General features: G+C 36.7%; 4 protein-coding genes across 6 annotated transcripts; 2 read left to right on the top strand and 2 right to left on the bottom strand.

Moving 5' to 3' along the window:
- The first annotated feature begins 588 nt into the window (after nt 1-588).
- Nucleotides 589-5,564, top strand: LOC141606411 (protein ABIL2-like). 3 transcript variants are annotated; one of them, XM_074425525.1, is made up of 10 exons: nt 589-909; nt 2,001-2,138; nt 2,594-2,676; nt 2,776-2,926; nt 4,097-4,196; nt 4,280-4,369; nt 4,464-4,566; nt 4,653-4,741; nt 4,837-4,958; nt 5,140-5,564. In XM_074425525.1, exons 2-10 carry the CDS (start codon nt 2,034-2,036, stop codon nt 5,308-5,310), a joined length of 1,014 nt encoding a protein of 337 aa, XP_074281626.1. In that variant the 5' UTR covers nt 589-909; nt 2,001-2,033; the 3' UTR covers nt 5,311-5,564. The 3 variants fall into 3 exon arrangements, with proteins under 3 accessions (XP_074281626.1, XP_074281628.1, XP_074281627.1); XM_074425527.1 differs by having other exon boundaries at nt 763-909; nt 4,656-4,741; XM_074425526.1 differs by lacking the exon at nt 589-909 and adding an exon at nt 1,552-1,573.
- Nucleotides 5,565-6,399: 835 nt separating this feature from the next.
- Nucleotides 6,400-8,784, top strand: LOC141609369 (eukaryotic translation initiation factor 2 subunit gamma-like). Its single transcript, XM_074428443.1, has 5 exons — nt 6,400-6,649; nt 6,781-6,842; nt 6,938-7,153; nt 7,241-7,468; nt 7,875-8,784. Exons 1-5 carry the CDS (start codon nt 6,550-6,552, stop codon nt 8,655-8,657), a joined length of 1,389 nt encoding a protein of 462 aa, XP_074284544.1. The 5' UTR covers nt 6,400-6,549; the 3' UTR covers nt 8,658-8,784.
- Nucleotides 8,785-8,861: 77 nt separating this feature from the next.
- Nucleotides 8,862-11,870, bottom strand: LOC141609370 (uncharacterized). The gene is made up of 4 exons (XM_074428444.1): nt 11,763-11,870; nt 9,805-9,877; nt 9,673-9,728; nt 8,862-9,286 (listed from the first exon to the last, which is right to left on the bottom strand). Exons 1-4 carry the CDS (start codon nt 11,801-11,803, stop codon nt 9,172-9,174), a joined length of 285 nt encoding a protein of 94 aa, XP_074284545.1. The 5' UTR covers nt 11,804-11,870; the 3' UTR covers nt 8,862-9,171.
- Nucleotides 11,871-14,553: 2,683 nt separating this feature from the next.
- Nucleotides 14,554-20,998, bottom strand: LOC141606412 (uncharacterized). Its single transcript, XM_074425529.1, has 10 exons — nt 20,675-20,998; nt 20,389-20,587; nt 18,744-18,826; nt 18,534-18,634; nt 17,208-17,303; nt 16,982-17,035; nt 16,267-16,415; nt 16,064-16,181; nt 15,188-15,278; nt 14,554-15,078 (listed from the first exon to the last, which is right to left on the bottom strand). The coding sequence occupies exons 1-10, from the start codon at nt 20,766-20,768 to the stop codon at nt 14,891-14,893; spliced, it is 1,173 nt and encodes a 390-aa protein (XP_074281630.1). The 5' UTR covers nt 20,769-20,998; the 3' UTR covers nt 14,554-14,890.
- Between the last annotated feature and the right edge of the window lie 178 nt (nt 20,999-21,176).

Below are 21,176 nucleotides of genomic sequence, written 5' to 3' on the forward strand. Positions count from 1 at the left end.
ACTCCACACCTACTATAAGTACTAACTTAAACTCTCTTAAACCAAACTAACCCTACTATCTTAAACTTAGTTTGACTAATGCACACCTTCCCCGCCTTATAGTGGCCACACAAACTTGGGTAATAGAGCGTTCTTAACACGGATATATCTGTCTTAAGAATAAAACGGTTCAAAATGTCAAATAATACCCTTTGCATAGATAAATTTTTTGCTTATATCAATGTAGTCCGTCTTATTGTAGACGGTCATTATCCGTCACAAGCTGAAGACGGATAGTGACCCTCTCACAAAATGCAAGTGGGTATCCATTTTCGATTTTTCCCCACTTGCACTATGACCACTATCCATTTGCATTTTGTAAGAGAGACATTGTCCGTCTTCAGCATATCACAAATAGTGTCCGTTTTCAATGAAAATTTATGATAACAATGTATTTTATTTTTGCCTTAAATATAATACTTGATTTATTTTAAGGTTAAAACGGATATGTAAACTGTGAAACTTGGATAGTTCAAAATCCAGTCACTCCGCATTCGATGCTAAAAAGCACAAATTAACACCCAATTTTCCATCCCCTCTATTTTGGCTATATACAAACCTTCACCCCTCTAAAAACTCTACTTTTGTCTCTCTATACTATCAATCTTCCAATTGTTTTCATTTGTCATTTTCTTAGGTGGGTTTATTATAGTCACACCAAACAAATATAGGAACTTGCATCATTACATATTCACATAATCACATAAACCCTCCTATTTCTTTGATTTTAATTGGAATTTTCTTTGTGTCTTTTGGTTATTCCTCTGATTTTGGAACTACCCATCTTCCATTTTAGTCTGCTTCATAAATCTTTTGCATAAAGATTGAAACTTTATGTGATTTTGGAACTGCTCTCTACACAGAAACCAGGTTTGTTTCTTAATTAAGCTTTGTTTTAATTATTTATGTGTAAAAGATTGAGCTTGTATTGGTGGCGAAGCCAGGATTTGCAGTTAGGAGCGATAAGGTAAACTCGGAAAAATATTGAAATTAAGCGCCCCTGATAGCTCCCCTAGCTTCACCCCTTGAGTTTTATGGATTGTTAATACTTATTGGTTTCATATTTGGAGGATTGGGGTATGAAAATTAGAAACTTTGGAGTTGAATTTTGGCCAAATATGATAGATTTTGAATTAAATTGGTAAATGGTAATTAGTTGGAAATTGCTTGTTGATTTCATCCCGTCCTAATCATTTGTTTACCTTTGTTATTTGTTGGGAGAAGTATTATAATCGAAATAAATAAATGATTGGGACGGAAGGAGTATTTTAGAAGATCATAATTTGTTTGACTGTAATGTGACTGTTGGAGAATATGGGTAATTTAGGAATTTAACTCATTTTGAAATCAAATTGGGTCCATATTGTTTAAATAATCATATACTTTATCTGACATCAAATGATTATATAGGAATAATTTATGGTTGTATTATGTTCCTCTTTAAAAATGAGTGTTGGTGAAGATTCAGCCAAAGTAGGGAGACAATTTGAGCTGTTTAGATTAATTTAAATCTGTAAAAGGGGAAATTCTTCAGGTTTGCTATGATTTTCTGTTGTGGGTAGTACAGAAATATGGATAATTATCGAATTATCTATCCTATTTGAGCCGTTTTAAGTTGAAGACGGATATGCCTATCTTATACAAGCTTTATAAGCATGTTTTGCTGAAAATAAGTGATTGTGCATGTACAACATTCTCTTACCAAATCAATTTTATATTCATCCTGTAACAGTGAGTCAAGCCCTTAATCCTTATCTTTAATCCTCTTTTTTTTATTTGTTTAGTGGCTGTTTTTGTTGCAGCAACTACATCTACTTCAAATGGGTTATAGCTTAACTTGTAATCGTACTCCGTATATTAGAGTTCATTGTTTTGTTTGAACGTTCCTTTGTGATTTATGCTGGTGCTTGTATTTTCTCTTTGGTTTCGGCATTTTGTGTAAAAAAGGGGTGGTTTTGCAGAACAAAGGATTCTGAGATTTGGCGTTTGCCTCCATGGTGTCACTGAGTACTGCCACCACGCTGCCTGTTCATCATCGATCATCCAACTATGATGAAACATCTATGCAGGATAGTTTGCTTTTTGCGGACAGCCTTAAGGTAGTTTTTCAAACTTTGACTAGTTTCCTCCCATCCCATTTATATTGTCCCTGTTTGACTTTGATCGTCAAAATGATATTGAATTTTACCAATATTTTCTCATAATATTTGATGGTTCCTCTGATGCCAGTATTTTACTACCCCCATCCCATTTACCCCTTTTAAAAACGGATGACATGAAATTGTTTGCATTGATCGAATATCACAAATTTACATTGTATCTACATAAATTGGAGATATTAATGGTCAGAGACTCAGAGCTAACATCATTTAACCATCAAAGTCAAATGAGGAATACAAATTTGGGATGGATGTAGGATATACTTTAGTGCCTTAATACAAGGACATGGACTGTTAACCTAAAGGTTTCATGGTTTTGCTTGTAGTTGTAATAGATTATCGTGTACATATCTAGTCCAAGTATTCATCAACTTTGTCTGTTACATTATGTTTAGGACTTGAAGAATTTGCGAAGCCAGCTTTACTCAGCGGCAGAGTATTTTGAGTTATCTTACACTAGTGATGACCAAAAACAATTGTGAGGCTCATTTCATCAGTGTAACATTTTGTCATTTTCCATTTTGAAGGATCTCTGTCTATGTTACTTACGGTTGCTAATATGCGCTTGCCAATTCAGAGTGATTGATACATTAAAGGATTACGCTATCAAAGCTCTGGTCAACACAGTGGATCATTTGGGTTCTGTGACCTACAAAGTAAATGATTTTCTTGATGAAAAGGTCGAAGAAGTTTCTGGGACAGAATTGCGTGTATCATGCATTGAACAGGTAAATCATGTATTCCTTGTTTACAGTGTAAACAACGGCTTAAATTCTGACAAGTCAAAACTACGATATTGGGTCATCAACTGTTGAAAAACTTTAGTTCCTCTTCCAAGTACTTTTTCTGTTTTTCACAATGCTATTATACATATTACATAGTACAGTTACAACAAACAGCAACAACTAGCCAACTACCATTACCAGTGCCACTGCTATGTGTGCTACTACCATTCTTGACGACATTTCCAATCCGACGTCCTACCCTACAAGCAATGGACCACAGGGTCTTCTCTATCAGGGGGAAGGTGTCTTTCACTCGTTCCCTATATTAGGAAAGACTAGACTCGTTTCTAGGGCCTTCTCGCATTTTCATTGAAGATTGAGCCTAATTTATATGTTGGTGGATATAATCATAGGTACAATCCTATGATCCCAATCAGTGATTACATGATGGGAAATGAGGAGATGAGAGGAGTGGTGAGCAAGAGAGTGTAGTTTATTTTTACTTGATACTCTGAACGGTTGTTCAAGTTCAGCCAATGAAAACATGATGTTAGTATCCAAACAAGCCCTAAGATGCGTTCCCTCCCCTTCTCTCCCCTTACTCCCCTCTCTTTCCCTTCTCTCTTTCCCCCTCCCCTCCCTTTCCCTCCTATTTTAGTATCCAAACAAGCCCTAAGATGTGTTCAATTACACTACTATACCTCTGAACTATGTTGCTCAGACTCGGTTAAAAGTATCCGACAAGGGTGCACGTCCACGTGTCGGATTTGGCTATTTTATGGATAAATATCATGTTTTTTTGTCTAGAATGAAGTGTCCAAGTGTCCTACCCATGTCTGAGTGTCGAGTGTCCGACACGGGTTCACAAGATAATTTCTTGGGTCCTTTGACACCAAAAGAATAAGTCAACATAGCGGACAATTGTTGAGGTTAAATGTTAAAATGAGTTACAAGATTAGCTCAATCTCAGTATATCGCGAATCGATTTAAGCGCATTCTGTGACGCTTCCTTAAAATCTATTTCATATATTAGACATTCCATTAAGAGCCATTAAATGAGGAAAGCTTAAAGTTTAATTGGGGATTGATGTTTGAGGTGTCCATTTTGTTCGAGATGGATTAATGCAGAGCTGTACTAACTAACCCATCTCTTTTTATGCTGTTTTATCATAGAGATTACGTACGTGCCAAGAGTATATCGATAGGGAAGGCATTGCACAACAATCTTCAATGATAGATGCACCAAAATACCATAAACGATACATCTTGCCAGGCAAGTATCTAATCTGTTTCCTTTAAGTTGTGGATTGGATTACATCGAAGCCAAAAGTATTCTGACTGCTAATTTGTTAACAGCGGGTCAGAGCATGAACATCAGCAATCTTCCAAGTCTAAAGTTCAAAAGTCGTGGTATCGATGAAGATGACTGGCTTCAATTTCGTACTGGTAGATTATTATTTTTACTCTGCTGGGCTTTCTGTCAACATTTTCTGAAACATGTCTAAATTTGACTAATTTTGTATGCTATTTAATCATGTAGCTGTTAGAACCACAGTCAGAGATACTCCGTCCAGTGTCAGAGAAACTCCGTCTAGTATCAGAGATACTCCGTCTACTATCAAAGATACCCCACCCATGGCTAGGTAAATCTTAATTGTGATCTTATAACACGCGAAATTTACTGGAATTGCTGGTGTCATGACTAATTTTTTTTAAAAATGTTAACCAGAAGAGGACGGTCTATTTCACCTTCTCCTCGAACTTCTTCTAGGTTACCAGCGTCATTCTCTTTCACTGGCTCCACCCCGAAGAAAGATGGTAAATTCTGCAGAAACATGGTACATTTTTGCATGTTCTTGTTAGGGCACTTGATTTACGTATGTCTCTGATTTTGTTATACACACGATGAACAGATAAACGGTCACTCTCACCACGTCGGTTTCCTCTTCTGCGTTCTGGTTCTCTTGCATCAAGGCCGACAACACCAAAATCTAGTAGACCAACAACACCAAACACCGCTCTTGAAAGGCAACGGGTAAGGAAACAAATTACTACATGCATACATACAATTCACTAAATGTAGGTTTTACGCAGAATCTCATGTGAGACAGTCTCTTGATAGGGTTAGCATTACACGGATTGTGTAACATGTTAGTTTCTCGATATGTGGATTAATGGGTAATTTGGTGGAGTAACTATATATGCTTTGTCTACAGTATCTGCCTGATTCATGGAAATCGGTTTCTATGAGAGTTCACCACGAGAAGGAGAAGCCAAAAGACATCGAGCGACAACCCAGCAAAAGCAAGCGTCTGCTCAAAGCATTGCTCAGTAGGCGCAAGTCGAAGAAAGACGATATGTTACTCACTTATTTGGATGAATACTGAAGATGGTTTTCAAAAAGTCGTTATAAGCTGCTGAATTTTACAGAACCCCCCCAAAGTCGAGCGTGGGTATATTCATCAGATACGGAGTATATTTTATTTATACAACAGAAAGTAATTGTAATTTGTTCTTCATAGATGTAGATGTGTTTAGTCATTGCTCAGTTGCTATGGAACATAGGCAAGCTTTTGTATTTTTGAATAATTTCTCTTTCAGTCCACCTTCATAGTATATCCAAGTTCGTTTTGTTTCAAAACATGCCTCGTTAGAACTCTTTTGTTCGATAGATATCATTTCCGTACTCTCGAAAACTTTATCATATACCTCCTCCGTTTTAACAAAGTCTAAATAGTTAAATAAGACAAAAGCAGAATGCATATGGAAAAGCAACATATTTGCCTTATACACTAAAGTGGAATGATATAAAATGGAATACTTCATGACGTACAACTAGAGCTGGCAAATTTGACCTGGCTTGAGCAAATTCGACCCGACCGAACCCGGGACTATTGTAAAACGAAGTTGACCAGGCCCAACCCATTGACAACTCCTAACCCGATACGGCCCAATAATCAGTGACCTGAACCCAAACCCGGCACTGTATTGACCCGATTAAATTGATGACCAACAATTATTAAATTTAATATTGATCAAAATGAAGCGATTTAGTGTTTAGTTTTATACATTTGCCTTAATAATAAAGTAACTAAACAAAATAATAGTCGAAAAACTAATTTTAATGAGTAAAAAAATTGAAGTAATGCGATAAAATACTTAGACCTGACCCAAACCCGACCCGGTACATCATTTAACCCAAAATTACCCGAACCCGATTTGACATGGCCGACTTAACCCGACCCGACCGAGTGCCACCTTAGTACAACTCAGCATAAATTAACAATTTTCGTAATCCAAAGAAGATTGTGCGTGTTTCCTAAAATAGGTAAATACTTTCCTAGTCCTAAGAAGTCTGTATTTCCTAAATTTTTTTTTTTTTTTTTTTTTTTGAAATACTGTATTTCCTAATTTAAGTCCACCCTACACACTATATAAATAAGGTCTCGTTGTATTAACGTAAATCATCATAAATCATATTCATAACAACAATCAAACAATCAATAATAATACAATACAAACAATTTATCTAAACTCCTTCCCTCCATATTTTTTTTATATATAATTTATAAACTCTCCCCTTTCATATATACACTCAATAGTAAAAAAAAAAAAAATTGATCAATATGGGGCGTTTAATGGAGCAAGATTTAAGTACCTTGGATGTCACGCAACTAAATCCTCTCTCGCCGGAGGTTATCTCTCGCCAAGCAACAATTAATATAGGTAATTATTTTCGTCTATGGCCGTCTTACACAAGTTTACTATAAAACGGGTTTCATAATAATTACTTTTACTTTTTAATTTGTATAAAACCGTCTTGCACAAGACTAACTGAATTTGTTGTATATTCTCAGGGACGATCGGCCATGTGGCCCACGGCAAGTCGACCGTTGTCAAAGCTATATCTGGAATTCAGGTTTGTTAGTTAGTTGTTTATATTTATTTATTTATATATACGATATGATATGGTATGGTATGATATGATAAATACAATTCACTTGTTTATTGCAGACGGTTCGTTTTAAGAACGAATTGGAGCGTAACATTACTATCAAGCTTGGATATGCTAATGCAAAAATATACAAATGCGAGGATGAACGCTGCCCACGACCGTCCTGTTACAGGGCATATGGCAGTGGAAAGGAAGATAGTCCAATGTGTGATGCGCCTGGATTCGAGCACTCTAAGATGAAACTTCTTAGACATGTCTCATTTGTCGACTGTCCGGTGAGTAGATATCTATTTTAAAATTTTCGGTTTTTCTAACATGTGTTCTTTGATTGGTGATTAATCCATCTTAATTGTCGATTTCAGGGTCACGATATTCTTATGGCTACCATGCTTAACGGAGCCGCAATCATGGATGGTGCTTTACTTCTTATCGCGGCTAATGAGAGCTGTCCGCAACCTCAAACCTCTGAGCATCTTGCTGCTATTGAAGTTATGAAACTTGAGGATATCATCATACTACAAAATAAGGTTGATCTAATTCAACAAAAAGAAGCCTTAAATCAACATGCAGCGATTAAAAGTTTTGTTCAGGTAATTTGTCGCATTACAAGAATTTCTGTTTCGGGCGACTAAAAAAGGCGACTGATGAACATAATCGCCAAATTGGCGACTGAATAAAAAATCGGGCGACTAAAGACAATCGCTAATTTGGCGACTATTAAATCCCATATAATTATTGGAGCGGACAACGATTAAAACTTTTGTTTAGGTATTTTGTCGCACTACAAGAATATCTGTTTCGGGCGACTAAAAAAGGCGACTGGATAAAAAATCGGGTGACAGAAGACAGTCGCCAATTTGGCGACTATCAAATCCCATAGAATTATTGGAGACTTGGAGCGGGCGACTGAGACATACGCGTGTTGATGAACTATTACGTTTTTAATTTCATGAATTTTACGCGTGTTGCTGAACTATTACGTTTTTCTTGATACAGGGTACTGTCGCCGATAAAGCACCTATAGTACCAATTTCTGCACAATTGAAGTACAACATTGATGTTGTTTGTGAATATTTGGTGAATAAGATTCCGGTTCCCACGAGGAACTTCGACTCACCACCAAATATGATCGTGATACGTTCTTTTGATGTTAATAAACCTGGTTATAACATTGATGACATACGCGGTGGTGTTGCTGGAGGGAGTATTCTTAAGGGTGTCTTGAAAGTGAACCAAAAAATCGAGGTTCGACCTGGAATTGTCGTCAAGGATGCAAACGGAAACATCCACTGCACACCCATATACTCGAGGGTTGTTTCGTTGTACGCTGAACAGAACGAGCTACAATTTGCTGTCCCAGGTGGTCTAATTGGGGTTGGGACTACCATGGATCCAACTTTAACTCGAGCTGATCGACTGGTTGGTCAGGTACTCGGAGAGATTGGGTCTCTTCCGGAGGTATATATCGAGTTGAAGGTAAACTTTTTCCTATTACGACGCTTGCTTGGTGTCAAGACAAGGACAGGGGATCAAGACAAGGTTGCAAAACTCACCAAGGGAGAGATTCTGATGGTAAACATTGGATCAATGTCGACCGGTGCCCGAGTACTCAGCATCAGTAAGAATGAGGTCGTTTTGAGACTTACCTCTCCGGTTTGCACCAACTTAGAAGAGAAGATTGCGTTTAGTCGCCGTATTGAAAAGCATTGGCGACTTATTGGTTGGGGTACGATTATAGATGGCACGGTTCTCGATATCCCCCCTCCCCCTTCCATTTAGCTGAGAAGCAAAGAGGCAAACTGTTGATGTAATGGGAATTGCAAATCAGTACATCTAATCATCAAATATTATCAAGATTTGTCATTTTTCATATTTAATTAATGTTTTTTTTCGAAAATTGATGACATATTAACGATACCAGACAAAATCCAAACACTCCAGAAACATGATTGTATTTCGAAAAATCAATTGAATTCATTGGGATGAAGGAATTAGTTAAATAGGTAGAAAGATAAAGGGAACTAAAAAAAACACATTGTTCATTTCAACCGGAATTTCGTAAAATTAATTGGACTAAATGAATATTGCACAGGAATACAGGATCTGATTTCCTAAAGGACCTTGTATCTCACATACACAAAGGTAATAACAATACAAAAGCTAAAAACTGACAACCTAAAGACTGTCTCCAACTAGCAGGAGAAAAAGTCGGAAACTCGGTACCATCTTGTTGATCAAGACGTTTCCGAGAAAATAGCAATACAAAAATTTGTAAGAACTGGGGCAAATACAGTCATAATTGCATTCCTGGGCCGAATTGTTCGATTGTTTTCGTTGCAAGCGTCAGAACATCCACGAATGCGCTGAATGACGCACGAAGAAATCTAGCTTCTGTGGCTTCAAAATGCCTGTGTGATGTAGAATAATCAGAAACTTACGGGGTCTAGAGAACAGGTTCAAATTAGGTGGCTGAAGCCATATGGACGGAAGCAGTAATTGGACGCATCAAAAAAGTCAAAACAGCAGAAATGACTCAGTGAGGTGAATCTACGCAAGTTAACCCAATACGCGGCAATGAAGTTCAAGGTATATCTATTCTATCCCCAATCACTAAAATCTTCGCAGGTTAACCCAACACGCAGGTTCAGACATGTATCAGAGTGATCAGACTATCAATGCATTGAAGAATAGGTGAAATAATCGATATGTCTCCCAAGAAAATCATCCATTAAGAAGATGCAAAAAATGATGAAAAGGCAGCCAATTTCAATTTAAGATGAGAGTAGTAACTCACACTGCGAGCTTGCCGTTGGAAACTGACATCACCCTCTTTACTTTATCTGGTTGCAGCTGCAAACAGAGAGTGTGATTAACTGAATGTCTTTGAAGACAATAAACAACATTGCAGTGAAAGGTTCAAGAGTACCTCTTTGTCAACATTCAGTGCCGCACAAACGATTGAAGCCTTTTCATCCGATTCAAAATTTACTTCTAAATCACTGCAAAATTAGGGGAAACGTCATGTAATGTTATTCAACTTAAAAGAAAAGGTTTCGGTCTCCTAAATAGGAAATTTAGTGAATCATTGGTCAGAAATTCAGACAAACGCAATTCAAAAGCACATGCCAACGCAAGCCTAACATGATGAACCTATTGCACAATTAATCCGTAATCCTAAAGTACAGACCTTACATATACAAAAAAATGTTGAGATCGAACTTCAATTATCGAGACTAAAGTATAAGAAACAGGCTTTTCAAAAGCTTTCCACAACTACAAATCCTTTGCAGTTCCTTTCTAAATAAATCATGACCTTTAAGGACATAGATACTCTAACTTCCACCGCATAGAATTTCCAATTTTTTTTCTTACGATCCAAACTACAAACTAAGCATCTAAAACTTTTCTACATAAAAAGTCAAAATGTACCACGGAGTACTTCTTAGTGTAAGATGATAATATTTACCCTTTGTTTTGATGGAGAGATTTGGAGAAGGGAGGGCAGGGAAAGGGAGGGGGATCAAATTCAATCAGTTGTTGGGGGTTGGAGGGTTTCGAAGGGGGAGGGGGAGGGGAACACCAACATCAGGAAAGTTTGAAAGGAAAACTCTCTTGTTCTATTCTCCCTCCCCTTTCCTCTTTTTTTATATCCAAACCGTAGGTTAAAGAGTCTTGGTATCAAGCAAGGAGACACATTTCTAATTTTTCAAAAGGAGCATAATATCATTCATATGCGACAAATTCTCACCATCCGAAAATCTTCAACCTTAGTCACAGAGGAAAGCCTAAACCTTGATATACTGAGATATGTATATCATCATCCCTATTGCTTCAATTGTCGTCTCCACCACTAATATCTTTCTTTTTCCACGTCCTTAAGGCTACGTACACCTTGATCTCTCTCCTTCGACAATATCAATTGCCTCAAATCAGCTTTTACTAACACATTTCAGTCTATGTAGCTCCTAAGTCTTAACCAAGCAATTTCAAATCATATATCAATGACAACAACAATGAACATTGCGCAATAGTCAATAGCTCCCGCAAATGGTGGGCTAAGAAGAGTCGGATATATGCATCCTTAGTCTAATCCCTCTTTTAACAACTCAATATAGGTGGTTTCCGGATGTGACCCATAATCAAAACTTCCTAGAGAAGTGATGCAAATGACTACTTCACAAAAAACATAAGCATGGTCGCATTAGTAAGCCATTGTGCTTTAACCCGTCATAATCCGAAACCAATGATTAGCTAGTATTTAGTTCCATGGAAAATCCAACCTCAATTCAACTTCACAAAGTATCATCAAACTAAAAACACATCAAAGACTACAACTTTCACACCTTCTCACCCTCTCCATTCTGAAAACCAGCAGTTTGCTTCAATTATCCCACAAAAACACAAAATAAATTCAATGAACTAATGTTAAATAATCCCACCTCCTCACTAATTCTTTCCTAACTCCATATCAATCAGATGTGGCATTAAATTTCAATTTAGGAGGCGATTGGAATATCGAAAATTTTAGGGGAGCGAATTAGTAGGCAATGGGTATACTTAACAAAAGATTTTCAAATTAAATTAAACAAAAAGTTTCAATCTTTTCATTGCTCAGGAAGCGACCGCCCTTGCTACTTGTTAGGCCCCTTACTTCCGCCACTACTATCGATTAAAACCCGTAACCCGCTAACTTATATGGGTATATAAGGTTCAAATCCTTGCTTTTGTAATCTTTATTTACAGTCCAAAAAGAATTTACAGCAGATATACAGTGGTAATTGAGAAAGAAAATTTAGCAGATGATAGACGAAGTATGAAACCAGTTAAAACATAATGGTAGTAAAATGATACAATAAAATAAGGAGGAAAGGGAGAAAATTATACCAGGTGAATTGCCATGGAGAGGGAATGGTTTGTTCTTCCATTTTTGCAGTCTTCCGAGTTCCGAAGTCTTGAAAAAGTAAGTGGTGGAGGGATGGATTAATACGACAGACCTTGGAAACTAGACATGGGCAATTGGGTTAGATTCGGGTTGGGTTAGTTCGGGTTTGTAGTAACTCGGATTAGGTTATTGGATTGGATTTGTTTTCAGATGGGTTGTTATAAAATTATTTGGAGAAAATGGGTTATATTGTGGTAATAAACATTCGAGTTGGGTTGAAGGTCAATTTGAGTTTGGAGTCCTTAATTCAGTTGTGAGTCGGGACATTCGAGTCCGGGTCACTTTTGTCAAGTCTATTGGAAACTAGACAACTGGGTCAAAATTGGGGTATTGGGTAATTTTCGATTTGTAGAACATTCCAAGTACGGGTCATTTTCAAGTGTGTAGTTATCAATTTATTTAGGATAATGATCAGTATATCACCATAAAAATTAAATTAGGCCAGGTCGGATAGAGTTGAGTCAATTGGAGTTACGGGGTCAAAATTTGGGTCCTCTGTTCGGATACGCTTGGTCGTTCAGATCTACGAGTCTACTCATTACTCCATATAATAATAGTCCATAGTAGCAGAATTTAATTTATATGTTATGAAACATTAATTAGATGGATGTCCATTGCGCTTGTACCCATTAGAGTGTTGATAAACCCATAATTTATGTACTATATATACCTCATATGAGATGAATAATATGTAACTCTCTTCCTTCTCTCAATCTATTTATTTGTTTTCTCTCTACATTTTTTCTCTAATTCTTATTCTATAACATTATACTCTTTTTTTTTGTCGGATATGATTAGAAACTGAATCAATATATACATACTAATTACACAACGATTTTAACCAAGTACTTCGTATATCATAAAACAGTAGGTCTCATGAGAAATCGTCTCCCACTAAAAAAAATTCAGTGGGTCCCTCATCCCATCATGTGAGAGGTCTCGAGAGACCGTCTCCCACTAAAAAAATTCAGTGGGTCCCTCACCCCATCATGTGAGAGATCTCTCAATAACGCTATTGAGAGACTATAGCTCTGTTTGGCAAAATTACCTGAAAAGGTAGCTGAAACCTGAAAAGCTAACTGAAACCTGAAAAGGTAACTGATAAGGTAATTTGAAATTTATGAAATTGTTAAAATCGATTATATAAAAATGTGTTTGACATACTAAATTTGAAAAGGTAAGGTAGATTTTGGTAAATGACATAAAAGGATATAAAAATTATTTAATATTATAGAATAAAGGGGTAAAAAATGGAAAATAAGTCATTTCAGTGCGACTGATTTCTCAAATCTACCCGATAGCATTTCATTTCAGTTACCTTATTTGACCAAATAAGCTACTTGCCAAACACTTGCAAAAAAAAATCGGTGCTGAAATTTTGGTCAAATAAGCTCTTACTTGAATAAATAAGCCTACTTGAAGTGTCGTCTTGCTAAAATCTGGTTCTATCTCTCTCGAGTTTTTATGATCATAAAATTGTCATTATCTCCTTATACATTGGATATTTCTCAACAAAACTCGTATAAAACCGTCATACAAATTACTTCTACAATATGGAGCTATGGGCCTTGCGAGTGGTGGGCCTAGTGGCTCATTTGACAAAAACAATTGGATTAAAACTAAACCATTATTATCCAAACGTAACACAATAATAAAACACGGCATATCCGTATATTCCTAGAGCATCTCTCCACATCACTTAGGCATCATATCAGCATAATCTCCACATTTCAATTTTCACCATTACCTTTTTCCTCTATTTTCGTTCTGACTTTAGATAATATCACTTCATTTGCTTTCTCAATCTCTTATTCCGGCAATACAAATTCTGTAAATTCTTAAATTTACATGTTACACAAATTAGAATACCATTCAACTCGTCATATATTATATTACAATGAGTCTTATGATGGAGAAATGCTCGTTTTTGCATACTTGTACGTACCACAGGCATTCAGGCAAGTTACCTTAATTTCTCGTACCACGGGCAAATTACCTTAATAATACATGGATCACTATGATGACTCCATTCTAACTGATTATGTTTATGTACGCGTATGCGTATTACATATTATTAGCAGGTCGTCTTAACCATAGTTACAACTTACAAGGACGATAATGATGGAGAAGATTTTTGAACATCGATTAGAGGTGTTACCCATAACCACTTTCAGGTAACCATACTTTTCGTCGTAAACAGAAGTTTGCGTCTCTCTTTTAATTACTCCTGGTTGTACATGGTGGGTGTATTTCATAATTTTTGCATACGAGTTCAAATGGTCTAATTAAAAGCTCAACAAGAACGTGTAGAAGTTCCCTCCGTGACTCTGTCTGAATCATTTATTTATCTCTAATTAAAATACCCCTCACAAAGAAATGATACACATGTTAAAATTTATGGTCCTGTGTGCATAGTGATTACTCTCTATATAGGAAAGCTCAGTGAGAATACGAGGGAGCTTAAAAACCGTCTCAATAACTAATTTGCGGCCAATAACCACATACAGAAGCAAATTAGTTATTGAGACGGTTATTGGCCGCAAAATTTGTTATTGAGACGGTTATTGGCTGCAAAATTTTATACACAACTCTTCATTAAGTTGTCGTAAAATTTGTTTCAAACTTGGAAACTCAATGAATAGTTGTGTATTAACTTTATAGAACAATTCATGGATTTCTATTTTGTTCCATTTTTACGATAAAATACAAAAATACGGAGCAAACAAATAGAGATGAATGACGAATGAGTATATATATTATGTATCGATTGAATTCGTGTGAATCGTGTCAATATACAATTTGGAATACTTCCAGAATACAATTATAGTTACAATTTTGAACGATTGGCAGCCTCAATCTTTATACAAAGGGTATACACAAAGCCTCGCGTTTGGGATAACTTTGCCTACCCCTTTCTGAATCAATATATTGCTTTTTACGATAGCCAATGTTGATCGAAATGTCAAATTAATGCCTATATGCCTCTTTTTGGACAGTGTAATTTTCCGGAGGCCTCAAGAACCGGCCTGAACAATGTAAACCCTTTAGCCGTCCCTGCCTAAACGATAGATCATGCCGCTGTGATGGAAGAAGCTACCTTGACCGGCTTGAATCTTGCCACTAGTCTTCTCACATACTCCAGTACGACTAAAAATGCACCGAAGAAATATACCAAGACACGGTTTATTTGTTCAAATGAAGATTCGGTGCTCCTGGTAGCTGACTTTGTAAGTGCCAACATTCTCGGTCCAATCCATTCTGGAAGGAAATAAATCGAATATGCATACATAGGTAAGTATCAGGTAGGACGCAAAAATCCAATGCTTGTTTAGTTAACAGCAGAAAACATGGTGTCGGTTTATGCTACCTGAGCTTGTTCTGTCGGACAAATTTGTCCATTCGCGTGGGCTTATTCTGGATTCGGATGCCTTGATCAAGTTGAGAAGTTCTTCATTTACCTGAGTATGGTAAGGAGAATTAAGTTAGTTTATAATCTTTTAAGATATTATAAACTGAACTATGTAACTTCGACACTTCATTTAGCCACCATGTTGTGTTTAACAAGACTCAAGGCTGACTCGACTGAGAACACGTGTCCAACACGCTCAAATCAGACATGACACCACACCGACACTCAACAAATTTTCTCAAATTAAATCAGTGTCAAATAAAAGCATTAGAAGAAAAAAAACAAAATAATAGGGTGTTATATAAACACTTAGAAGAAAAATTAGGGGGAAATATGGGGGAGGACGTACCCATTTAAAAAAAAGAGGATAAGTAAACTTCCTCTCCAAGTTTTGTGCATAGAGCATAGCTAGTTTAATATTTTTCAAAATGTGTCGGAAGTCGGAACCATGTCTAAAAACTGGTTCAAGACACATGTTTAAACGTACTCGTGTGTCGCTTCAATTTTAAAACAAAGTGACACTCGACAACACTGTTGTCGTTGTCGTGTTTGGACAACATAGTCCGATGCTCACACTCAAATATGAGTGGGGCAGTTGAACAGTTTATTTTAAGCCTAAAAACAAAGGTTTTTCATCAAATCGCCTAGTTTGGCACTTGGATACGCACCCGTGTTGGATATATCATAAATCAAAGTAACATAGGTTATTCATTGGTCGAATTGTTGCTGGATGACGAAAGTAACGGAATTCATAATTAAAATTTCCAAATATCTAATACAAATTCACATTTGAGACTCGAGAAGTTCTGTATCAGTATCCTTTTATAAGCATACCTCATCTGTTCTTTCATGCGTCACTAAATGGCCGGCTTCAAAATCGACCAATTTTGCACAAGGAACCAACTTCAGTGCGAGTCTTTTTGCGTGACTTATTTGAGCTATAATGTCTTGCCTGCAGATAAAAGCACATGCAAAGAGTGTAAATATACTATTAAGGTTTGAATGGCCAGAAAAAGATTGGAAGCAGCTCTCCATACCTCCCATGGATGACAGATATGAGGAAACCAGCAGATCGGATCCGTTCAAGTTCTGCCTGGGTCATCTTGTGGTTCCAGCATGCACTAAGTTGGCCTTCCAAACCATGGTTAGATTGCATCCCAGTATTTGAAATTGCCTGAACATATTCCTGTAGTAGCAAGTACAACTTAAAATTTTACAATTACAATGAGATGCCATAAGCGATAACAACTTGCCTAGTCAAACACTCCCACATTCTTTAAAGATGGAAATATGCTGAAGGATTTTTATTAAAACGACCCATCAATGGCACCTAAAGAATGCTGATGTATACACAGCCTTACCCCAATATTAACAGGGATTTCTGAATGAAAGGTTCATTGTTAAAAAAAATTGAGAGTAAATGTGGCAATATATTAAGAGCGCTTGCCGTTGCTGAAGATGAGCTGTAATTTTAAATTCACGCCGAAGTTGTTAAATATTTTGAAAAAGAGGAAGAACAAGGGAAATAGGATGAAAAAAAGTGTCAACCATTTGTGAATCTTAATTAGGTCTAAGAACAGAAAGTATGCCTCAGTCCGAATATTCTGACTACCTGGTACTAATTCAAATGCTAAATAAGAGACAGCTGAAGAAAAAATGTCTTTTGATCATTGTTGTGAGATTAACAGGTGTTCTTTTGTCACAAAAAAGGTTAGTGGATACCTAAAACAGAATAGTTTTCCGAGTTCTTACCTGATATAAAACTGCTCGTCTTGTGCTCTCCCCAACACAGTCGTCAAGATAATCCTGTGTCAATAACACTGTTTAATTAGTAATTGTCCTCCATTTGACATGTTTTTATAATAGAATAGAAATATTAACATTCAATCAATAAGAATCAGATGCTAGAGCTTCTGCTAATTTTCAAAATAAGATTTAATTCACACTGCAGCATAATCAGACAAGGATTGTAGCTGACCTGGCTGTAGTGTGTGTCCAAATCAACCGCAGCCCTGTCCTCAGGTGTCTTGGCCAAAAAGAAGCGCACCATGACTGATACAGTTAACCGGCAAGGCTGAAATTTGAAAATAACAGTCATACACGGAACAAATTCAAGTTTGAGAATTCAGACTGTAAAAATTTCACCAACTTTAAGGAATTATTTCATGCAAGGACGAAACATTCAGCCTTATGCAGCATCCATTTAGTCAGAGACAGAGAACATGTCCAGAAGACTAGAAGAGTAACACTCTCAAAATGTAGGAGTGTAGGATTACTTTAATCCATACCATAAAGGCATAAACCCAATTAACCCATATTCCCAGTTAAAAGTCGATTGGGCACTCACAAAGCACAGCACCTAACATGGGTCACTGACCATGGAGGTGGAAATAGGGGATGATTTGATTGGTTATTCAATGCAACTACCAAGGCACGACAACAACAATGACGTGGCGCCACATTGCAGGGAAAGAATCTCCCGAGCTTTTGAGGGAAGGGCAAGTGGTGGAGGCAGTGTAGTGGCTGTGGCTATTGGGGGGGGGGGTTTGTGTTTGTGTGGTTAGCATTTGGGTACACGGAAAAATTGCCACATTGTAAGTGTTTTAAGTGATCATATTGTATAGAATCTATAGATTACTCCTAGAAAGTAGTCTTAAACTCTTATACAAGAATCTGTCGTAGTCAGAGGGAGAAGCTCAACGTAATGGACGTTACCAACAGTAGCAAATGGCAATTTTTAATACAAAATGGACATGTTGATATTTGTATACTCCTCAAAAGTCATTATCATTTAGAGAAAAATTCAAACACTAATATTAAAGCCATTTGTAAATTGGTCTGTTAAATTTGACTAGTCTTATTCACAAGATATAAAAATCTGACTTGTTAGCGTAGACCCGTTCTATTATTCTGACCGCATGACTGTATGCGTTTCAGTCTACAGGATGTCCATGTCGAGTATCTCATATTCTCATATGTCATTGGTCGGATGCTCTCGCTACATAGTTAATTTCCAAACTGAACCTAAGCAAATCTGACGTCAAGTTTAAAATCTTAACAACTGCCTTTTTAATATTCAATGCCAAGCTGTGCAAAATTTATTTCTGTGAAAGACAGCGTGAATCTCAATCCCCCAACCTCCTCAGACCCTACTTTTAACATGAATCTTCTGGGGGTGCCACTGTTACCGTCAGTGATTGTCTTCGTAAGGTTCAAATCGACAAATACTATAAAAAAGATTTAACAATCAACGAAGTCGAAGTTTATCAGCTAGATAAAGCCAGTTGTTGAGATTTTACCATACCTTAGGAAGGATTTGATATCCGCCTCCAGTTACATTAAGTACAGCTAACGATAGAACTCTATGTGGTACTAAGGCTGCCAACTTGAAAGCAATCATGCCTCCTGTTGCAAAACCAAATGGATGTCAAAGCTTCGCCATAAGATTGCTACAGAGTAAGAATTTGAGCAAAACCATTAATCGATTAATAGCTTTGAGAGGTCATTTACTCACCCATTGAATGGCCAAAGATATGAGCTTTTTTCCAACCCAATTGATCCATTACCGCAATAGCATCTTTTGCCATAATTGTTGTTCTGCACCGACAAAACAAATCTTCGATTAACCCGTAATGTTGACCAAACCGTCATGTTCATGACCAGAAAGACTCATGTTATCAGAATAGAGATTATAAGTAGACTCATTCAGGTTCTTGGCAAATTGCAAAATCTTATAGCATAGGCATTGCAGTGTCAATTTTATCTTGACTAGTTCAGCAAACAAGCAAATAACGTATTTAGACGAATTAAACATACTACTTTATTCCAAAGCGTAAACATTTACCAATTTCAATTTTAAATCATCTCCAACTTTTCTGGTTAATTAAGTAGAACAAAAGGCACAGCACTTATGCTTTAAAAACAGGCTTGTCCTGCAAACTGATTATACTAATAACAAGTCATCCTATAAAACAATGGCAGCACTAACCCATCTTTTACGCGACAAATTCTTAATAAAGTGTGCTTTAGACACAAAAAATTGCGACCAACTTTGCGGAAATATATTATTGTAAATATGTTCTCCTACGACCTGACATTAAGCATAATTTAGAAAGGTCAAGAATAACCCAACCTCACCAAAAACATGCTAAACATTGAAAATTCTATTGGCAGTCTTTGTTTAACTTATTGGAACATGTGTTCTATACCGTAAGCAATTATGCTATACAAGAATAAGACTGTAGCATACAAGACTAGTTAAAAAAAATTGAATCGCATTACATAAAAGACGCTTTCTAGCAGTGATGGAGCTAGGAGGAGCCAGTTCGGAAATTTCTAGTTAAAATTTTCGATCATTTTTTGAATTTATGTTATACCATATAGCCATTTGCCCCCGCTGAAATATTTTCCTCACCTTTAGTTCAAATCATGGCTCCGCCACTGCTTCCTAGCTAGCAAAGTACTCGATTTTCAACTAGATTATTCAATAAAAAGGACCTATGTATTACCTAACAACAATCACTAATCATGAACCCTACATAATACTCCCTAAATCCCTATAAAGTTTGGGAACACCACAATTGAAAAAGTCCAATCAAATAAACGCGGTTTCACAATTAATGAATCCCTTATTCATAAAAATACCTAAAAAAACAACTAATTCAACAAAAAGGCAAAAGGCCATTCCTCTTCAGGATTCCACTATGATTCAAAGCAACAAGAAAACATTAATGATCGGGCCGGAGGGAGTATATAAGACAGTAATACTCCCTCCGTCCCGCTCAATTGTTGTCCTTTGGTTTTGGGACAATGACCAAGGAAAGATGAGATGACCAATAACTAAATGACAAGGGGACCAAATTGAATGAGAATAATCAAATTACTCATTCAAATTCATTCTTAAAATAGAAAGGACAACTGAGACACCTAAAAATGAAAAAGTACAACAAATGATCGGCTGGAGGGAGTATCCGAGATGGTACTACCATCTAATCCTACTTCCTCCGTCCCAATCATTTATTTATTTTATTCTTTATGAAAATATTCTAATCAAAGATAAATAAATGATTATTCTCAGGTCCGACAAATGAGACCGTCTCAAACAAGATTCACGGGTCCACCAACAAGAGCTAAAAGTAAATAATTTAGACAAGACTTACGAATACTGGGATTTCTGTACGGGTACGGAGCTCCGACCCATACCACGATTATCCAACCCACAAACTTGAACACCATTATCAATATAACCACCTTCATTATCCACCATTAATCCCGTATTATCGTCATCATCATTAGCTAGATCACTTCCTGTTAATCCTTTAATTTGAGGCTTCCATCCTTCATGTGTAGCTGCTAATCCTGAATTAATTAATCACATTTTAATAAATTATTAAATAAATGGATTATCAATTTATCATAATGTATTTATTTGATTAAAATTATTACCAATTAATAATAAAACTTTGGTGGGCCCGTGCCCGTATGTTTGGTAGAAAATTCGGGTCGGGTTATCACCATCGGAGACTTGACAATACGGCATCGTTTTGTTGGGGGTTGAGATTTTAGAGAGAGAAAGAATGTGGATCGGGGAGATTTTTAGAGAGAGGAAGTAGTGAGGAATTGAAGATGGTGAGGTGAACGACGTCGGATTATATATAGGATTTGGGTTGTCACGTTTTATAATTTGAATAAGAATAGGAGAATTTGGTGACTTGGTGACTTGGTGTGTGGTGTTAAGTAGAGTTGTTCGAGCATGGGATATGAGATATGGGCTGTGCCGCCCAATTGTTTACAGTTTGTTTTTGTTCGTAAAAAAAAAGGATAAGGATGATGTGTCATAAGACTCTTGACTCGAGGGTACACTTAAAAGAAATAAAAAGAAGGTTATAAGATCGGGAACTCGCAGTCGATACTTTTAATGTGTATTAACGGTTTCATAAAGAATCAC

Source organism: Silene latifolia, chromosome 10 (assembly GCF_048544455.1).
Source record: "Silene latifolia isolate original U9 population chromosome 10, ASM4854445v1, whole genome shotgun sequence".
NCBI lineage: Eukaryota > Viridiplantae > Streptophyta > Magnoliopsida > Caryophyllales > Caryophyllaceae > Silene > Silene latifolia.

What these genes read in the sequence shown, in the direction of transcription:
- LOC141606411 (XM_074425525.1), top strand. Translation starts at nt 2,034, where the DNA reads ATGGTGTCACTGAGTACTGCCACCACGCTGCCTGTTCATCATCGATCA. An exon ending in TTTTTGCGGACAGCCTTAAG is followed by an intron (nt 2,139 to 2,593) that starts GTAGTTTTTCAA and finishes CATTATGTTTAG; the next exon opens with GACTTGAAGAATTTGCGAAG. An exon ending in CCGCTCTTGAAAGGCAACGG is followed by an intron (nt 4,959 to 5,139) that starts GTAAGGAAACAA and finishes CTTTGTCTACAG; the next exon opens with TATCTGCCTGATTCATGGAA.
- LOC141609369 (XM_074428443.1), top strand. Translation starts at nt 6,550, where the DNA reads ATGGGGCGTTTAATGGAGCAAGATTTAAGTACCTTGGATGTCACGCAA. An exon ending in CCAAGCAACAATTAATATAG is followed by an intron (nt 6,650 to 6,780) that starts GTAATTATTTTC and finishes GTATATTCTCAG; the next exon opens with GGACGATCGGCCATGTGGCC. An exon ending in AAGCTATATCTGGAATTCAG is followed by an intron (nt 6,843 to 6,937) that starts GTTTGTTAGTTA and finishes TGTTTATTGCAG; the next exon opens with ACGGTTCGTTTTAAGAACGA.
- LOC141609370 (XM_074428444.1), bottom strand. Translation starts at nt 11,803, where the DNA reads ATGGAAGAACAAACCATTCCCTCTCCATGGCAATTCACCTG. An exon ending in CACTGAATGTTGACAAAGAG is followed by an intron (nt 9,729 to 9,804) that starts GTACTCTTGAAC and finishes CTCTGTTTGCAG; the next exon opens with CTGCAACCAGATAAAGTAAA. An exon ending in TCCAACGGCAAGCTCGCAGT is followed by an intron (nt 9,287 to 9,672) that starts GTGAGTTACTAC and finishes TACATCACACAG; the next exon opens with GCATTTTGAAGCCACAGAAG.
- LOC141606412 (XM_074425529.1), bottom strand. Translation starts at nt 20,768, where the DNA reads ATGCCGTATTGTCAAGTCTCCGATGGTGATAACCCGACCCGAATTTTC. An exon ending in TATCTTTGGCCATTCAATGG is followed by an intron (nt 18,635 to 18,743) that starts GTGAGTAAATGA and finishes GTTTTGCAACAG; the next exon opens with GAGGCATGATTGCTTTCAAG. An exon ending in GATATCAAATCCTTCCTAAG is followed by an intron (nt 17,304 to 18,533) that starts GTATGGTAAAAT and finishes TTCAAATTTCAG; the next exon opens with CCTTGCCGGTTAACTGTATC.